Below are 14,587 nucleotides of genomic sequence, written 5' to 3'. Positions count from 1 at the left end.
GCCACCCCTACTCCCGGCTGACAACACTAAGCATTCAGAAAGAGACAGTGACAAAGTGAAGCCGGGTAACAGAGCAGCAGACGTCATGAAGGACTCTGCACAGCACCCATCCACAGCATACAAGAGCAGTGAAGGACTCTGCACAGCACCCACCCATACATAGCATACAAGTCAAACTTGAGAGCCAAGCCAGTATTCCACCTGACAACTACGTCCCATTTCCACAGCAGGGGGAAAAGACTGGCTGTCCCTCTGAGACATTAACCCTGGGCCACAGCCCCTCTCCTGGGGATCAGGAAGAAGTCTTACACCATTAGACCCACTGCTAACTTCCAAGAGGAAGCCTGTACAGGAAGTTCCTAGTGGCTTTACCTAACACCCCAAGCAACAAAACAAGCCAAACGCCTTTCTGAAGTCTTCCTTAGCACGAACCACAGAATATCTGCTCCTTAGGAGCTTCTCTATTCATCTAGCCCCAACCCAGAGCTCCTTTTCTACCCTAAAGTCCAGGAACAAAAGGGAGAGAGGCTGTTCAAAGGGCACAAAACTTCAGTTGGCCCAAATGTGAGCTAAACAAGAATGACACCAATACCATCAAACATGCCAAACTGCACTGAAGGGTGGGGATTCCATGAGGCCTGAACCCTACACAAGTAACTACAGGCAACTGAGGAAAGCTGGAAGGGGGAAAAGTGGTCCTCCCCAGGGAAGAGCACACCAACTGGCTGTCCAGTGTCAAATGGTCAGCCCTGGAAACATACATACAAGTTAACATTACATGGACTCAACAGGTTATAAATAGGTATATATTAACAATGAAGACAGAGATCATGAATTTGAAGGAAAGCGGAGAGAGGTATAAAAATGAAAAGAAAAAGAGAAACAGTGTAATTAATTTATAATCTCAAAAAAAAAAACAACCAAAAACATCAGTTAGAGAAAATAAGATCAATCTATAACAATACAAAATGTTGACTATAGTTAATAAAATGCATTGTATTTTTTTAATCGTTGATTTTTAAGTATTCTCACCATGAATTAAGTACACGAGATACACACAAGTTAGAATAAGTTTATTCTACAACAAATGGACATTTCAAAACATGTACAAGATATATATATATATATGTGTGTGTGTATGTATGTGTGTGTTTCTTTTATTGAAAATTAAAAATAAAACAAACTTCTGTTTTAAAATAAAAATGAGCCACAGGATGACTGGGTGGGTAAAGGCCTGCAGAACAGAACCCGTGTGAAGTTAGGAGAAAACTGACTCCAGAATTGTCCTCTCTCTGTCATGTGCCATGAGACATGCACATCCCCATACAAACAATTCAATGACAAAGTTTAAGTATTAAAAAATTGAATTTGGCCAGGCAGTGGTGGTGCACACCTTTAATCCCAGCACTCATGAGACAAGAACAGGTGGATCTCTGTGAGTTTGAGGCCAGCCTGGTCTACAAAGCAAGTTCCAGGACAACCAGGAGTGTTACATCTACAATAGAGAAATCGTCCAGGGGGAAGAAAATAAATAAATAAATAAATAAATAAATAAATAAATAAATAAATAAATAAATAAATCCTGATAACAAAAATAAATAAAATAAATTTTAAAAACTAACCAAATCCAATTAAAAAATCTCATCCTTCACCTTAACTTCTTGGCTATAAGTCACTTTTGTCTCAGGGTTCTGAGGATGGTTGCTCATGCAAATGCCTCCTTTCCCACAGACAATACTAAAAACCTCAGAAGAGGAAGAGGTATACCCTGCAACTTTTACCTACCATGTACCACAGAAATGCTCAGTGTGTCAAGTAAGGCTCTCAGAAAGAGTCAATCGGGAATGCCCATGCCTTTACACACCCTATGCCCAGCAAAGCAGTGAGGACATCATAATACTATAACTGAATGCCTTTACCTTTGGTTCAAGGATCAGTTCCACCCGCTCATTGGCATCATCTTCCTCAGAGTCCGAGTTCCCCGCCTTTATGTCAAGTTGCTCAAAGGCACTGTCCAGCACCTGTAAGCCATAGTTCACAGCCTCCCGGACTTTAGGGATCAGGTCTACTTCCTTCTGTTCCCGAGTCTTCTCCTACAAACAAAACAGCCTTCAGTGTGTCTCCAATATGAAACTCTAAAGTCATGCCCTCCTCCAAAACTTTTCGTTCAAAATGTTAACAGAGTCACTTTATGATACAGACTTGGGAGTAAACGTACAAGCTTTAATCTCAGTTTTGTTGCTTTCTGGACATACATCAATCCACTTACACTTTAGAATTCCAATTTCTCCATCGGGAAAACCAGATGAACATTCAAATTAGAAACCAAACTGAGTCTGTGAAAACACATTTGTGAAAAAAAAAAAAAAAAGTGCTTAATGACTCTTATCTATCTTTAGGCTAGCAGAGATAGAACCTGGGTTCTGACATGTGTTAGGCCAACACTCTGCCAATGAATTATCCCTCTAGTCTTGTGGCACTCAGAAACTACTTCACTACATACTACCCACTTTTAAATGTAATGCTGGCTTGATATAACCACATTATTGCATTTTGCTGAGTAACAAATGCATGAGTACTACTAAAAATAAAATTAGAATTCCTACAAATGCCAGGAACAGGAAATCCACAGCTGGTTTCTAATATTCTAATCTAACAGCTTTGCTTCTTAATAGTTCTTAATAGACTATCAACCTTTGCAGGTGACTTCTACTTTTTCAGAGGAAGTCAGAGCTGACTGAAGTGACTTCCACAATAAACATACTCAAATCTGCCTGCTTTCCTGAATGAGAGGAGGGGAGTACCTGCCAGAGCACACAAAAGTAAGGCCAGAACTCTTTCTTAGGTGTGGACACCAATGTGGGATAAGCAAGGATGTGTATGCACAGGCCACATGGCAAGCCACAGAAGAAGAGGTAGGAACTGCTGATCCTTGATCCCTTGGCCCACTTTCCAAAGCACACAGCCTTCATCAACTTTCTTCCTTGCCTTCTCTTTTCTGACCTCCACTAGCTCCCACAAACCCAGTCCACGGGGAGGGGATGAAGCTCAGCTGTAGAAAGCTTGCCCAATGTGCATGAGGCCCCACATGCAATCCCCGGTACTAAACACGGAACACAGCAACCACCTTAGCACAGGCTTTCTCTTATTGACATGGCCTCCCCACTGCCTTTTAGCTGGCCCCTCTTTCTTCATCTGGATAAAGTCTCACCCTTGAAGCTTTCCCCAGCTAGTTTAACAGCAAGTGTCTCCTTGTGTGAACTTCCAAAACAGCAACCATGCAATGCAGTTTGGATCAACAATCACCTATGGCCTCAACAATGAAACTGCTTGAGAGTGAGTGTCCTAAGTCATGGGTTCCCTTCAGTCCTACGACAGTCAACAACTGCTCACTGGAGAGCCCATTCTGTCCGAACACAGCGTGTAGTACCCATGGGGTCCTCAACTGTGCATGCACTAAAACTATATTCACCTTTCTATCTAATTTTCATCTGCCAGAAAAAGAGTAAAACAGTCACAAAGTTGGGGAAACTGGGTCTCCCAGGCCTCACTTCGTTTCCTCATTCATTTCCCAAGCACAGTACACGGCCTGTTTCTGTAGAAACTTTGAGGAAGAGTGGCTTCTAGATCTGTAAAGGGGAGGAAGAGGAAGAGGAGGAAAGAGAGGAAAAAAGGGAGAGAGAAGGGAGGAAGTAGGGGAAGAAGATAAAGCTTCCTCCGGGGCCTGCAATCCTGGGCTATTTACCCTGTGCCCTCTGCTCTACTCTACTCTATGCCAGAATTCAGAAATTTCATCTCCATATGAACAGCCTAAGCTTCAGAAAAAAATGGAAGAGTTCTATTGGGCTACTGCCAAAGGCAGCATCTCCCACAGCCCCAGTCCTATCACCCTCTTTCTCACTTCTCAAAGTTGGTCATTCAAAGAAAGGATGATTTACTACAAGTACCTGTTGGGTTTTCTCGGCCTCGGCCTTGAGTGCCTGCTCCTCCACTTCTTCATCGTACACCCGCTGAGTAAGGAAGCAAATTCATTAAATAGTTAAGCACTGAAATGGAATCACATGTAAAAGGTCAATACAAAGAAGAATTTTTGTTTGTTTGTTTGGGTTTTTTGTTGTTGTTGTTTTTTCGAGACAGGGTTTCTCTGTGTAGCTTTGCGCCTTTCCTGGAACTCGCTTGGTAGCCCAGGCTGGCCTTGAACTCACAGAGATCCGCCTGTCTCTGCCTCCCGAGTGCTGGGATTAAAGGCGTGCGCCACCACCGCCTGGCAAGAAGAATTTTTTGAAAGAGGGAAATGGCTGGGTGGTGGTGGCGCATGCCTTTAATCCCAGCACTCGGGAGGCAGAGGCAGGTGGATCTTTGTGAGTTCGAGGCCAACTTGGTCTACAGAGGGAGATCCAGGTCAACCAGAGCTACACAGAGAAACCCTGTCTCGAAAAACAAAAAACAAAAAAAAAAAAACAAAAAACAAAAAAAAAAGAAGGAAATGGCTTTCAGAAAAACAACTGGGACCACTACCAATGGATTGTGGACGAATAACAAAGAACAGTAGTTAATTCACCTAAAGTCAATTTTAAACCTAAAGAAACATGAGGAACTATCTGGCTGATCAAAGAGTCCTGAAACCACTATGATCCCAACTGGTACATTTTTTCCACTTAACCTAATGCATAACTCTAACAGGACCACAATACAAGTACCTTCGTCCAAGACCACTGCCAATATCAACTGATATAACTTACCAACTAGATAAATATCCTTAACAAGTGAAGTAAGGAATATGATAATGGTAAATTTACTTTTATTCTGTTGCTCAAAATGGCTGAAAATTTTTTATACTTATCTCATATGAATCAAGAAAAAAGGCAAAATCACCAACAATTTGCTAGAAGATACATGGCCAAGGAAGAACCTCTTTTATAAGACGTATCTGTCATTCTGGAAACTCACTGCAATTTTTTTTTTTTTAAACAACTGGAGTATAACATCTTTGCTACAAAAAAATCAATGTAAGTGGGTATGATGGCTAATCTTGGTTGTCAATTTGACTGTATTGGACATCAACTAAAACCCAAGCTGCTGGGCAATCCTGTGACGAATTTTCTTGATCTTCTTCTTTGAAGCAGGAAGACCCACCCAGGATCTGGACCATACTTTCTGGTGGCAGCCCAGATAAAAGCTCAAGGAAGAAGGAAACTTTGCTTTTTGCTCACTTGTCCTCACTCTTGCTGGCAAGTCCATCTATCCTGTTCCTAAGGCATTCTTTTGTAGTGTTAGAAACAGCTTCTTCAGGGTTCTAGGAGACTGAAGATCAGCTGCTCTCCAGCAATCATCCAGGCCTCCAGCACCAGATGGGGACTGCTGGGATAGCCAAGCTCCTGGACTGAATAGCTACTGCATTCTCAAACCTTTCAATGCTGACAGCCATTGCTGGGACTGTCTAGACCACAGCCTGTAAACCAACCTAATAAATCCTCTTTTAATAAATACGTTCATCCTATCAGTTCTGTTCCTTTAGAGAACCCTGACTTACAGAGTAGGACAATGAAATTGTTCTGTAATGAGACAATAGGGTTACAAAAGTTTATGAATATACTGAAGCACACTGAGCTGCACTTTAAAAAAAAAAAAAACCAACTACCTAAATCATTTAAAAATTGTTTAGGTAATACAGGCTCAATACTCCTTATCTGAAGTTTTTAAATTTGCAATTTTTAGAATATTTGCAGAGACTTTATGAGCATCACTAATGAGAAAATCCAAAATTTAAAGCTGAGGCACACGAAGTTCCAGATTTCATTTCATTTCATTTCATTTTGGAGTAAGTATTAGCAACCTGTGCCCATGAGAACCAGATGGGAAGACCCTATTGCTGAGGACACAAAACACTTTGGTTGTGGTACATAGAGAAATCGGCTGGAAATAGGCGGGAAGTGTCCTCTCTGCTGTATAACTTTCACAGAGCTGAAAGATACCATGCAAGTGACCACTTGGGAAAACAATAAGCAGTGTCCTCCCCAGAGGTAGACACTGTGCACAGCAATACCAACCTGAGTGGCATGACGACTCTGGTGATGACCAACTGCTTTCTAACTGGGTCTGAGGCCTATTCTACAAGAGGGAATTAAAGCCATGTTCTGTAAACCAGGTCAAAAGCCCATGCTTGCGAGGTTAAAGGCCATAAAGTTTGGACCTACTACTACTACTGTTTTTGCTAAAATGACACATTGTTAAAATATCTTCTAAATGTTTATACACATAGGCTAGGGCTATTCTCAATCTTGGCCAGAATTGTCAAATTCACAGAGGAAAGTTAAAAACCCAAAATAAAATAATGATGACTATTTCTGAATATAAAGAAGTTATGAGTAGTTGACCATGGTGGTTCATGCTTACAGCCCAACTTTCAGCAATCTAAAGCAGAAGATGGTGAACTCATGGCTAGTTTAGGCAACAAGATCCCATCTGAAAAAAGTTGTTAAAGCAACCTGCCCTACTAAGTATATTAGATTATGATATTTAAGAGCATGCAGTAAAGAACAAAGAAAACTACATGGAAGACTAAGTTTACGTTCACATAAACATACACACAAGTCAGCGAGGAAAGAAGAGCTACACAATCACAGTTATCTTTATGTGCACTCACACATACCCATAAATATATACTCTCAGGGAATGAAAAATAAAAATGCAGAGATACAAGCATCCTTGCCCAAAAAGATTACAGTTGAGAGGAAGTAAAGGAAATGGGGAGAGAGGAGGTTGGTTCCTGTGAAAAAAATATTGAACAATATTAAAATCTGGTAATTAGTTCTAGCTGCTGTACATTCTTATCATGTGTGGTTATTCTCTGTAGCAGGACACTCAGGAGCACCAAGGCTACTCTATCAACAAATGAAATAGTTCATAAGAAGCTGACAGCAGAACGTTAGATTGGTATAGTCCTACAATGGGAGTAAGAACAGGTTCATAAGACAGGTGGCCTCTAATCCCAGCACTGGGAAACAGCAGGAGGATCAGGAGTTGAAACTCATCCCTGACAACATAGGGAGTTTGAGGTCAGCCTAGGCTACATGAGACCTTGTCTCAAAAGAAAAGAAGAATTAAATTCATAAAAGCCTCAAAGCTGTGTAAAAATGATTTTAACATTAAGAAATATGCAGGTTGCAAATACACACACACACACACACACACACACACACACACACACACGGGGGGGGGGGGGGGAGGGGGGGGGGGGAGTCATCCAGACTAGAGAGAAATACAAAATAACATTCACTAGCTGATTAATGTCTGCGTGAGAGCAGACCTAGAACACTGTAACACTGTCCCCAGCTTCCCCAGATGACTTTTCTTGCTCTTACTTTTCCTCCTAACTGTCCTACACCAAACATTACCGAACATTTCCAATATGAGAACAAAAAAGTACATGAACCTTACGGGGAGATTTTAAGATAGGGAAGCTACTGTAGCTGTTTCAAATTTGTACGGCAAGACCTCTAACCTGAAAAGGCTGAGTTTCTGACTAAAGTCTAAGACCGTCAATACCCAGCTTCCCCACGCCATCACTAGAATCTACCCCCAAGATGTCAGCATCCTGGGGCTGGTAAGACCAACGTGACATCTAAAACACCAAGCAGTTTGGGAAGACCTAAAGTCCGTGAAATGGCTGAGGGTGGAAGTGCTCAGGAACATCAGATCATCACTATAACTTCCTTCCCCAGGCTGATCTCACAGCTTTACTTCATGAGCATTCAGACAGTTCTATACTAGAACTGTTACATACCTTTGATATTTGTCCTCACAGGAACTCTGGAGAAGTGGGGTACATGCCATAGGGAACAAGTGAAAAGGACAGGACAGATTTTCTGTTGCTGTTGTTGTTGTTGTTGTTATAACAATTACACACAGACCTGGTTCTTTTCCTTATATATGTTCTCTCATTCAATTATTGAAACATTCAAGGTCTCTGTGTATCCAGATTGTGCTAAGATCTACGAATATGTTTAGCTAGATCCTAAGGTTTGTTTAGTAACTTTAAAAGCAGGGTTGCTAAGAAATAATGTGTACTTACATGAAAATGCCATATAACACAGTACCACATACAATGCAAATATACAATGAAAAAAATTTTAATTAAGACTGTTAGACTGCTAATAAATGATATGGGGACTGGGTATGGTGGCTTATGCTTTTAAGGAGGCAGAAATAAGCAGATCTCCATGAATTCAAGGCCAGCTAGGTCTATATATATATCAAGTTCCAGCCAACCAGGCTAAATGGTGAGATCTTGTCTCAATAATAACAATAATAATAATAGTAGTAGTAGTAGTAGTAGTAGTAGTAAGACATGGGATGCTTCAAGAGCTCTTAACAAAATGTACTGCCTTGTAGAGGCTCAGGGTGAATCTGGTAAACAGACAGATGAAATCAAAGGACATACAGAGCAATCTAAACAAAAGCCTGTAGAAAGGCACTCAGGAGCGCCAAGGCTACTCTGTCAAAAGCAAAGGCCAACATATATAAAAATAAAGCAGGCTGGTGGAGGGGACATCATGAGCATGGTATTATAGTAGGTATGATTTTGAGCTTTAGCCCCAAATTTTTGATTTTCTGACAGTTTAGCAATGACATCTGTTTCTTTAAAAAATAAGGGGGGAGGTTGAAAAGCAAGAAAATGATGGAAATATAGTTTTGATAATTAACAGAACAATCCTGAAAAAATTCAATTGTTTCTTCTTGAATTTTTTTCCAGAAAGCTAAAAATTCTTTAACAATTGGCTTTAAAAACTCCTTATGATCATTTAACAAATTAAAGTCATTAACCAGGACTGCTAAATCTAAGGTCAGCATGGAAACTGTCTTTAAAAAAATGGGGGTGGGGGAAGGGCTGCCTTAAAAACTGGGTCTCTTTCTGCTTAGCCACTAAAAGACAGGCCAGCACTAATGAGCTGTTCTCTCTCAGGATTCCCTCTTGAGCCCTTACTAATAGTTCTACATAGCTTCTATTTTCCTCAAAAGTCCTGACTGTTCTATTGCCCTAGAAAACCCAGTTTGCTTCACTAATTTTAAATGGAGTTTGCAATTATGGGGCTGCCTCTGAGACTAACAAAACCCAACTGACTTCAAATAATCTCTCAAAAGAATTTCCACAAACCTAAATAACAGCAGCATCCTAGAGTGAACAGTAGAACAATGTCAGGGTTTGAAGAAAATACAAAGGAGAGCAGCAAATGCAACAGGTATTTCTGTCATGTTGATTTTCTTCTTTTCCGTTTCCTTAAGCACTAGCTATGCTCTGAACATCATGAGCTGCTCCCACCAATGGGAAGAAGCTGTACCGTGTGGCATTACAGAAGGTCTTGGAAGCAGTTACATTTGGTATGGCACCAACGCACTCAGGAAGAAAGTTGATGGCAGACTGGGAGGGGAGAGGAGTAAGGACTTATCATCAAGGAAAGATGGATGGAAATACAGAATCCACAAAAGCAGGCATGAAGAACAAAGTTTTCAAAAAGCCTAAGCTGTAGGAAAGTCTAAGGAAATTTTGCCAGAAGAAGCTGGAAGAGGTGGATAGGATCTAATTCAAGTCTGTGATGAGAAAATGAAGTTTACAATGCCTCCTCCTCCTCCACCTGAAAAAGTGAGATCTGACACCATTCTGGTGCAGGCACATTGAGTACAAAAGAAAACTTCCTGCTCCTTGCCTGATCTACAGCTGCAGCAGTAAGTGCAAGAAGAGCTGAGAATCTGATGTAGCAAGAAAGGCTCACAATGAGAGCGGCACAAGTAAGAACATCCAATCCCAGTGGGGGAGGGGAGGACGACTGCTGTCATCCCCTAACTGACCCTTCCAGAGAGATCAATGCTCAAGTTGACCATGCAGGTTCTGTGCACATCAGAAATGTCTTCAGGTTGAGCATGCCAATCCAAAACCCTAAAATACAAAACTTTCTGAGCACTGACACGACATTCAAAAGTTTTCGACAGGGGGTTGTTTCAGTTTAGGGATGCTGAACCTGTAAGGTCTGCACAGAGACTACATCTTAGAAATCTGACATCTGTCCCAAGAATCCCACAGATAAGGTACATTCAGTCTGTACTGGGTTTACTTGAATACATCTAATATTTCAAAATCAATGTTTCCCTTTGCCAGTTAAGAAAATAAGTGGTGGGATAGTCAACTCAATGAGCCAGCTAGTCTGGCATATGCGGTGGTAAACAAAGAGCCCTCACCAAATCCCATGTCTTAAACACGATGGAACGTGAGCTAAGTCACTTCAGTTAGGGCTACTAAATTACGCAAACACACTACAGCAACAGCCCACATGGAACTCTGGTATTTTTACAATCCTAAATCATGGGCTTTATGATCTTAATCATTTTGGAAATTACGTTTAGTCCTTTACACCTAACAATTTCAGGATACAGCTTACTTTAGTAATTCTCTTCTCACTGCTGGGTGTAGGACTGTATGCCTGTAATCCCAGTACTTGAGATGCAGAGGTGAGAATTTCCAGGTGAGTTCAAGGGAAGCTTGGTCTACATAGCAAGTTCCAGATCAGTCAGAACTAATGATGAGCAAAAACCAAAAACAAAAAACCAATCCTCCCCCCAGAAAATGCCTTTTCACAAACTAATTCAGAAAGACATTCTTTGACTGTGTGAACTAAGCTTCCTCTCCATTCTCGTAACAGCCTTCCTTTGCTCAACTGGCTTCAGGCATACGTGTTTCTTTTCTATCATAGCTTTACCAAGATACTTACTTTTCCTGTGTATTCCTGGCAGCTCACAGAAACTCACTATGAAAACAAAGCTCACATGTGCTTTAAAGCTCAGCACCATGTTTACTGCCGATTCTGTCACAGATTCAGCCACGTTATGAAAATTGTAGTTGACAAAACGCCAAGTAAACATCTGCCTCCACTTATAGAACTGATCAAAACATAAAGGACCCAATCAATAACTGCAGGCAAAGTGGTGCTCAAATGGTCAGGTCAGGTATATGGCTGATCTTACCAAATGTGCACAGCAACTTTGGGGAGAGGCACACAATTCAGCTCAACTGTCTGTTGCCCTCAAAACAAGAAACAGAAAAACCAGACCGAGGCAAACCTTACCATTAGTTTTGTTTTTGTTTTTTAAGGAAAGCCAAAAACTTTACTAATAAAAGACACTGATTCTAGAAAAAGGAGCTTCAGTTACCAAGAATGAATCTATCCACCAAAACTTAGGGAAAAAACGAACTATCATTTCAAATTACCTTAGCTCTTACTCCCCAAAAGGGATTATTTGCTAAGTCAGATGTAATAAAAACAACTCACATTCTCAATGAACTGGGTATTCGACAGCATGAGGAAGTCATTGAAGACATTATGCAGACGACAATGTGTCGCTTTGGTCTCCTGAATTAATCCATCCACCTGTTTCTTGATTTCATGGGTCCTGGAGATAGTCTGCTGTGAGAATTCCTGTAGAAACTGTAGTAGCTATTTTGAAAAGGAACATACAGAAGTGTCAACATTACATGTGGGGCAAAAGAAACAAACAAACAAAAAAAACCCTTTCCCTTTCACCCAGGTGTTATGTAAAAGGGATGATACTTTTGATCTAAGATACTTCAGAGTCAAGTGACACTGAAAAGCATTAAGAAAGTTCTTCAGGCAAGTGCATCCATCCCACAAACACTTTTAGCACATTTCTAAGGGGATTTACAGGCCTGTTTGGTTGTCACTCTCCAGGGAGCACATTGTGTAACATAACAAAACACCTCAAATCCTAATTTATGGAATTGTGAAACTGAAAGCTCTGAGCTCTCGGGTTCCCGAAGTGAGGAGTCCTACTCAAGAATATGTGTTGCCCCACTTAGCCCAAGTTCCAATACAGAAGCGCCTCCGTAGAGTCAGCAATCCTTGAACAGGGCAGAAAGGGTTCTGCACAGCAGGATGGTGTGGAGGGCAAGGCTGGAAAGTGTCAGCACCGAAGGAAACCTGCATCTGCGCGACAGAGTGCTGGGTAGAAGCCCACAGGGCAGCCCCTCCCGGGTGTCCGGGACTGCGCCTTTGAATTACGTCCCCTAGGCTGCAGGGTAACCGCAGCCCTGGCCCTCCCTGGACCCAGGGCCCTGCGCTCACACCGGCGTCGGCCGCCAGCGACCAGTTCTGGCTGCTGCGGCGGATCTCCTCCACCGACCAGGGCCGCTCCCACACGGGCTCGGACGCCGGAGGCCGCTCCGAGTCGGGGCTCGTCCGGTTCATCTGCAGCGGGAAGGACGAGAAGAAGCGCTGAGTCTGGGACGGAGGAAGCTCCAGCCCTGCCTCCCGGGGCCACCGTCCTCACCACAACGGCACCGCCACTCAGCAAGCTCCAAAGTCACTACCGGAGACCCTATTACACCGTCCACCCAGCGCTGTGGGGTCACGTGGTCCGCGTCACGTGATGACGCCCGCACGTGACCAGACACGCAGCCACCAAGAGAGAGCTGTTCGTGTACAGCTTCGCAGTAATTGGGATGTGTGTTTGTCTATAGAGAAGATGCTTAGGCGGCCAACTCCAGGGGTGCGAAAAGAGATGGGTGGTACCAGTGGGTAATCCTGTGGCCTACCAGGTGGGAGGCCGAAGGGCAAGAAGACGGGAAGAGGACGACTTCCCTGCTGCTTAGCGGCTTTGCTGAACACGCAAATGGTGTGTGACTGGCCCACAGACTCAGTGAAGTTCAGATGTCGTTCACCTGCTAACCTGCTTGGTTTCGATCCATAGTGTACATCCGCTTAAAATTCTTTACCCTCAGGTCAGATTCAAGACCACTTTCCACACTGTCGCAGGCAGGAAAAACGGGAAGGTAGAAATCCGAAACTCTGGCTACCCACTAGCACTTCTGGTGAATACAGAATCCCCCTCTGAGTTGTTCTTGCCCAGACAGACTTTCAGAAATAACCCCGTTTCTTTCCTTCTTCTGTGCCCATGGACGAGTTACTTGGCTTCTCTGAGCTTTCCTCCACATATAAAAGATGTATATCTTGCCAGAAGTGATAATATATGTAAAACAGATAGTACCTGGTATATAGTGAGTGGTTACTCTAGATCTTATCAGTCCCCCTGTACAGCTTATTTTTCCTTTTGGATTTTGCTTTGTGATCACCTCCGCTGGCACTTCATTAAAGATTTCTCTTTGGTATAAAACTAAGGCAAATGATAACGTGCTCAGAGAAAAACTCGTGCAAGAATGTCCACTATAGTACTAATCCTCATCAAAGCAGAAGCAACTTAAATGTCCATCAGGTGATGGATGGATGTACAAAATGTTGTGGAACCACACGATGGCCTACTATTTACCAAAAAGAAATAAAGTGCTGATATATGATAGGACATGAGTTGACCTAGAAAATACATTAATTGAAGAAGTCAGCCATATATGATCACAGATTATATGATTCTATTTATATGAAATGTCCAGAATGGACCCAGAGAGAAGAAGTAGGTTGGTGGTTACCAGGAGTTGAGGGGAGACAGGAATTGAGAGTTAACTGCGAATGAGTATGGGGTTCCTTTTTGAAGTAATGAAAATGTTAGACTGTGGTGATGGTGTTCAACTCTCAAAATACTAAAGATTCTTGAAATGTGTATTTTGAAGGGAGTGATTTTGTTATGTAAATTATATCCCAATAAAGCTACTCTGAAGTAGGAAGTGAGGGTTAGGATTACTATTAAAGCTAGGGTTAAAGGTGTCTCCCTAGCATAGTCTGCAATGAGCTACTAAAGCTAGAGTAAAGCTAGGGTTACGTTAGCATTAGTGTGATGATTACAGTGTTATTGTTAGGGACAGCATTAAGATGATGCTTGGGGTTACGGCTAGTATTAGAGTGCTGTTTGGATTAGGTTGAGATTAGGGTTAGGGTCAGGATACTGCAGTATTCTTCATATTAGTTTTAGGGTTAGAGATTAAGCAAGTAAGTACTGCAGACAGGCATTATAGTTAGGGATATAATAGCTCTTATGGTTAGGATTGGAGCTAGTGTTAAGTTTACAATATGGTTAAGTTTGGTGTTAGGGTTATGACTAGCATTAGTGATACCATTAGTGATTGTCTTAGTTGGGGTTTCTATTACTGTGAATAGACACCCATGACCACTCTTATATAGGAAAACATTTAATTGGTGCTGATTTACAATTTCAGAGGTTTGGTCCATGGTGGGAAGCATGGTGGCACACAGGCAGACGTGGTGCTGTAGAAGGAGCTAAGAGTTCTACATCTGGATCCACAGGCAGCAGGAAGTGACAGTGACACACTGGCCAGGCTTGAGTTCCTGAGACCTCAAAGCCCACCCCCTAGTAACACATCTCCTACAACAAAGCCACACCTCCTAATAGTGCCCCTCCCTATGGCCAAACATTCAAACACATGAGTCTATGGGGGCTGTTCCCATTCAAACCATCACAGTAATATTGTTGGGTTTAGGATTAAGGTAAATTTTTTAGTTACTTTTCTGTCGTTAAGATAAAAATTGTCTCAAAGGCAACTCATAAAAGGGTTATGGTTAGGATTTAGGGTTATGGTTAATGCTAAGATAGTTGTGAACTAGAGTTA

At 42.1% G+C, this 14,587-nt stretch overlaps 1 protein-coding gene across 1 annotated transcript in view; it reads right to left on the bottom strand.

Annotated features, from left to right (window-relative positions):
• Washc2c (WASH complex subunit 2C) overlaps positions 1-12,423 on the bottom strand; it is a 56,462-nt gene extending 44,039 nt beyond the window's left edge. The window contains exons 1-5 of the mRNA XM_059258435.1: positions 12,340-12,423; positions 12,135-12,257; positions 11,325-11,489; positions 3,948-4,010; positions 1,920-2,093 (exon numbers count right to left, since the gene is read on the bottom strand). Of these exons, the coding sequence (XP_059114418.1) occupies positions 1,920-2,093; positions 3,948-4,010; positions 11,325-11,489; positions 12,135-12,257 (525 nt within the window). The 5' untranslated portion in view covers positions 12,340-12,423. The remainder of the gene's footprint in view (positions 1-1,919; positions 2,094-3,947; positions 4,011-11,324; positions 11,490-12,134; positions 12,258-12,339) is intronic.
• Positions 12,424-14,587: the final 2,164 nt, after the last annotated feature.

This window comes from Peromyscus eremicus, chromosome 3 (assembly GCF_949786415.1).
Source record: "Peromyscus eremicus chromosome 3, PerEre_H2_v1, whole genome shotgun sequence".
NCBI lineage: Eukaryota > Metazoa > Chordata > Mammalia > Rodentia > Cricetidae > Peromyscus > Peromyscus eremicus.
Note: the sequence above shows the minus strand (reverse complement) of the source record. Positions and strands in the feature narration are given on the sequence as shown.